Source organism: Oncorhynchus masou, unplaced genomic scaffold, assembly GCF_036934945.1.
Source record: "Oncorhynchus masou masou isolate Uvic2021 unplaced genomic scaffold, UVic_Omas_1.1 unplaced_scaffold_3238, whole genome shotgun sequence".
NCBI lineage: Eukaryota > Metazoa > Chordata > Actinopteri > Salmoniformes > Salmonidae > Oncorhynchus > Oncorhynchus masou.
Genome location: NW_027016775.1, coordinates 10,989 through 16,761, shown reverse-complemented (window position 1 = coordinate 16,761; position 5,773 = coordinate 10,989). Strand labels below are relative to the sequence as shown.

The window sequence follows — 5,773 nt, the reverse complement described above, 5'->3', positions numbered from 1 at the left end:
AGAGGCTGTTTTTATGGAGGCATGAGAGAAGGCACACCCCGATATAATCTTGGCTCCACCTCTGATTGGGAATTTGTCCAAGACATGATTCATGTTTTTTTATACGTTATAATTATGCAACCGAGCCAATTCGTGTAATGCCCAACATATGACCTTAGCACATAATACCTTCGTTTGTAAAAAATGTTGACAGAACAATGAATGTATTTATTTAATATAGATTGAATAACGACGGGTTTTTGAAACACTTAATACCTCAATATTTTCTTTCCAATTAAAGTTTAGTCGTAATTAATACGACTCGTAAGGTCTAATATTGCAGCAATCATTGTTGAGTGATTCTGTAACCTACAAAAGATTCGATGGAAAAATCGATTCTGTAACCTACAAAAGATTCGATGGAAAAATCGATGGAAAGGTTTTGTTCTGGTAGCAAAACGTTGCCTCTGCCTATCACTAAACATTGTAACAATATATAGTCTACGAGCATTGTATTTCAGTGGAGCTAAACAAAAAGCTGTGGTTTCATTGAAGGAAATAGGCTGATATCCACATTGAATAGTGTCCAGTTAGAACCCATCATGTAATTCCCCTGATGAAGGCAGATGAAACGACTTTTCACCAACTGACATTTAGATGAATCATTCAAAAATACCAGAAATATGGAACTATCAAATGGGTGGGTCCGTCTGAATATGAAGATAAAATATATTTCGAGTCATGCTCTTTCTTTAATAGTTTACTCCCAATCTAGGCTTTTCTTTTTTGAATGAGATCCTAAATAAACACTTACATCAATAATTAGAATTTTATAAAGATAATATTACAATTCAATGCCAATATTACAACGATTAATTAAAAGAGTATTTAGGGCTAAAGGAACCTTTAAAGGTCTATATATTTTACTTTTTGAAAATATGTTCGATTGTATCATTAAGTATGCATGTGTTTATGAAGGCTAATCATGACTTGTTTATTTCATCCGTACTAATTAGAATTTGGAAACGCCTAAATGACCAAGCATTATCTTTAAAAGTGGGATGAAGTTGGCACAATGCCGATATGTGCCACACTCGAGGACATTGCCCCCTCAAGACATTCATCCAATCATTTTCTGTGTTCTGTTCAGGGCGGAGATACTGAACATCAATAAATTGGAAGTCCCAGGAGACAAAAAGCTCAGGAATCCCTTGTAACATTTTGCAAGTACCAACGGAAATCAACAAACAAACGTCAACATGGTCGACTGGACAGATGCTGAGCGCAGTGCCATCGTAGGCCTGTGGGGAAAGATCAGCGTGGATGAGATCGGACCCCAGGCCCTGGCCAGGTACGTTCTTATAATATTTATGTAGATATCATTAAATAATAACACGATAATAGGCTACCTAGGCAAATTACCACTAATTTCGTATTATAATGGAAGCCTGTTTAATTTATTTTTAGACTTCTGATCGTGTCTCCATGGACTCAGAGGCACTTTAGCACCTTCGGCAACCTATCCACACCCGCTGCCATCATGGGTAACCCCGCCGTGGCCAAGCACGGAAAGACCGTGATGCACGGACTGGACAGAGCTGTGCAGAACCTGGATGACATCAAGAACACCTATACTGCACTGAGTGTGATGCACTCAGAGAAACTGCACGTGGATCCCGACAACTTCAGGGTGAGTACTAAACGTAATACATATAGCCTACTATTTTGTGCTTCATACAATTATTATGTATTTTTTAAGGTATGACCAATTTTCCTTCGAGGCATTTAGGGGAAAATAGTCTTATGCATTAAATAGCGGTGTGTGCCGATGTAAAGTGTATGCCAATATTTTTTTACTGTCCACTCTCCACAGCTCCTCGCCGACTGCATCACCGTGTGCGTGGCCGCCAAGCTCGGTCCCGCCGTTTTCAGTGCTGATATTCAGGAAGCCTTCCAGAAGTTCCTGGCTGTCGTTGTGTCCGCTCTTGGCAGACAGTACCACTAGAGTATCACTCGACAACATCAATATGGAAGAGAGATGACACTCCAACTCCAGTCTGTTCGGCTGGAACCTGTGCCATAGCTACACGCATTGAAAATAATAAAATCTATTTAAAAGCGTTGATCTTTTTGAAGTGTTGTTTTTTATGGAAAACGTTCTCCTGCAATTGTACTGATGGCACATGGTTTCTACACTAAAATTGAGGGAATGTGAATGAAAAAACTGTTTTGATGATGGTTTTCATAAACATACTTTGTCCATAATCTAGAGGCCTAATGGTTATTAATTGATGAGATAAGGAAAGAAGATGGCAAACGTGATCTGCATAACCTACCAATAGCAATTAACATACCTTTGTATGCCTCCTTCTTGGAAGAACCTTTTAGGGACCATTTTCAGAACCCTAAGAATCTTCAAAGAACTTTGGGGATCTTAGAAGAACCCTTGTTGAACCCCTCATTTTTAGAGTGTATGAATTCTGTGGTGTGCATGTTTTGTTAATCATCTGTATAATTACTATTTTGGGGATTCAAAGACTTCTCCCTCCCTACACCTCTGATGAGTATAACAGGAAACCTGTTCGATCCCCATGCACTCAAAATCATTCTGGCTGTGGATATGGAGAACATCAACACATTAACATCAACGTACCAGAGGATATACCCATTGGACTTGGGGCTCTGCTGAGAGTTTACCTCATATTTAGTTTTTTAAATTCTGCTTTGCCACTAAAATCATAACAAACACTGAGAACTAAAATATTGTGCTATTGTTGTTATTGTTATGCGTATTATTATTAATGAGAATAATAACTGGGGAGGGGGGTAGTTAAAAAATGAATCCCGAGAAAGGTTATTAAAAAAGTTATTTCAGGATCCATTAAAAAGGGTTCTTTGAAGAAGAAGCTCCAAAATGCAGGTGTTTCAACCCAGATGAGTGCTTTCTGTGGTGGTGGGGCTCGCCAGCAGAAAATACAGAGTGTTGCGCCTGATTGGCTCAGTTTTCTGTCATGATTGGCTCAGTTTTCTGTCACTCATGGGACAGTATGTCATCCCCAATTCTAAGGGTAGAGATCGAACATTTTTGCCCCTTGTAGTCTGCCATAGAGTTATATTAGAAGTGCCCATCCAAGAAGGCTCAAGGTCATTAGCCACAGATAGAATGACATCATATCACATTATACCACATTGTAGCTTTGATTGGACTGGTCATGTCAACATCTTACTTTCAAAGTCTTAGCTAGCAGTCATCATCAGTTGTCATCAACTCGACAATCTACTGGCAAATCCTTGTCATATGAAGAGAAATAATGAAGATAAATTATAGATAAAACGTATCGGTGCTCATCGGCCATTGTACATAAAGATTACACAACGAGTTCGAAATTGCAAATTCAACAATTAGTCGTTTGGAAGGAATCAGTGGCTAACTGCAAGAGTTGCAAAGAAACCACCAACACAAGCGTTGCAAAAAAACACTAATGTTAGCTTGCTTGTGTTTTTCCCCCCCAGTTACCACCCTAAATCCAGAAAATAACAGACTTTGATGACAAAATGTGCCAGCAAAAGACTGCTAGGCCATCTTCACAACGAGAGTCCAAAAATGCTGTACACTTCAAAAGTGTGTTTCACTCCGAGAGTAATGGGCAGGTGGAGAGAGTAAACCAGGATATTGGCAGGTTTCTGCGGTCTTATTGCCAGGACCGGCCGGGGGAGTGGGCGGCGTTCGTGCCCTGGGCCGAGATGGCACAGAACTCGCTCCGCCACTCCTCCACTAACCTCTCCCCCTTCCAGTGTGTACTGGGGTACCAGCCGGTTCTGGCGCCTTGGCATCAGAGTCAGACCGAAGCTCCTGCGGTGGACGACTGGTTCAGGCGCGCGGAGGAGACATGGGCCGTGCTGTGCCAGAAAGACACAGCAGACCGTCACCGGGTCTGGCTCTCGACCCGAAACCTGCCCCTCCGCCTGCCCTGCCGGATGCTGGGCCAGCAGTTTGTGGGGCCATTTAAAGTCCTGAGGAGAGTGAACAAGGTTTTTTACAGGTTACAGCTTCCCCCGATTACCCTATTAACCCCTCGTTCCATGTGTCTTCCCTCAGGCCGGTGGTGACTGGCCCGCTCCAGGAGTCTGAGGTGCGGGAGGTTCCTCAGCCCCCTCTGGACATCAAGGGGGCCCCAGCGTACTCCGTTAGCTCCATACTGGATTCGAGGTGTCGGGCGAGTGGCCTTCAGTACCTTGTGGAGTGGGAGGGGTACAGTCCGGAGGAGAAGTGCTGGGTTCCGGTCGAGGACATGTTGGACCCTTCAATGCTGCGAGAGTTCCACTGTCTTCGTCCGGATCGCCCTGTGCCTCACCCTCCGGGTCGTCCCCGAGGCCGGTTGTCGGCGCGCTGCTGGAGCCGCACGTCAAGGGGAGGTACTGTCACGACTTCGGTTCCTCTCCTTGTTCGCTCCGCGGTCGTTGTCACCAGTCTTCATCGATCAACTTTTCATTTTCCTTTTGTTTTTGACTTCCCACACACCTGGTCTCAATTCCCTCATTATATGTTGTGTATTTAACCCTTTGTTCCCCCCATGTCTTTTGTGGGGAATTGTTTTTTGTAAGTGCATGTGCACGTTTTCTCTAGTGTGCGACGGTTTTTGTACCCATTTGTATGTTGTTCTAGTTTCCGGTGGTTTTATGAATAAAACTGCTTCGTTGATTTACCCAGTTTTGCTCTCATGAGCCTAACTTCCCTGCCACCAATTACGCACTCCCTTACAACCACTTCATTTTAAGAATGTGAAATGTCAGAATAATAGTAGAGAGAATGATTTATTTCAGCTTTAATTTCTTTCATGACATTCCCAGTGGGTCAGAAGTTTACATACACTCAATTAGTATTTGTTAGCATTGCCTTTAAATGGTTTAACTTGGGTCAAACGTTTCGGGTAGCCTTCCACAAGCTTCCCACAATAAGTTTTGGCCCATTCCTCCTGACAGAGCTGGTGTAACTGAGTCAGGTTTGTAGGCCTCCTTTTTCAGGTTTTTTTTCTCAGTTTTACCCACAAATTTTCTATGGGATTGAGGTCACTTTTTCAGGTTTTTTTCATTTACAGTTTTGTGAACAGACAACACAAATTTTCTAACACAGTGGGATTGTGTGCAAAAGGTCAGGGCTTTGTGATGGCCACTCCAATAGCCTTGACTTTGTTGTCCTTAAGCCCTTTTGCCACACATTTAGAAGTATGCTTGAGGTCATTGTCCATTTGGAAGACCCATTTGCGACCAAGCTTTAACTTCCTGACTGATGCCTTGACATGTTGGTTCAATATTTCCATGTAATTTCCCCCACTCATGAAGCTATCTTTTTCACAAAGTGCACCAGTCCCTCCTGAAGCAAATCACCCCCTCAACATGATACTGCCACCCCCGCGCTTCACAGTTGGGATGGTGTTCTTCGTGTAACATGCATTTGGAGTAGTTACAGATAGGGGTTGGTAAACTGAAGGGGTTATATGAAAATGGTAGAGGCTTCATATAACCCATTCAGTTTACCAACCCATCTGTAACTACTCCATATTCATCAAATATTAAATGATGTCAGCAAAATGCATGTTACACGTATTAGATAGGCTATCCAAAGTTATGGAGAATAACATAGTGTGATAGTGGATGGTGGACCTAAAGCACCATTTAGTACTTAATCCCTTCCTTTCTTCATTCAATGTATTCAATCTAGATGTGACAGTGATGAAATTAAAATATCACTTTGATGGTGAACTGTGGTGGAATAAGGACACAACAGAGGAGG

At 42.4% G+C, this 5,773-nt stretch overlaps 1 protein-coding gene across 1 annotated transcript; it reads left to right on the top strand.

Annotated features, from left to right (window-relative positions):
- The first annotated feature begins 1,162 nt into the window (after positions 1 to 1,162).
- Positions 1,163 to 2,102, top strand: LOC135539151 (hemoglobin subunit beta). Its single transcript, XM_064964994.1, has 3 exons — positions 1,163 to 1,330; positions 1,447 to 1,669; positions 1,853 to 2,102. Exons 1-3 carry the CDS (start codon positions 1,239 to 1,241, stop codon positions 1,982 to 1,984), a joined length of 447 nt encoding a protein of 148 aa, XP_064821066.1. The 5' UTR covers positions 1,163 to 1,238; the 3' UTR covers positions 1,985 to 2,102.
- Positions 2,103 to 5,773: the final 3,671 nt, after the last annotated feature.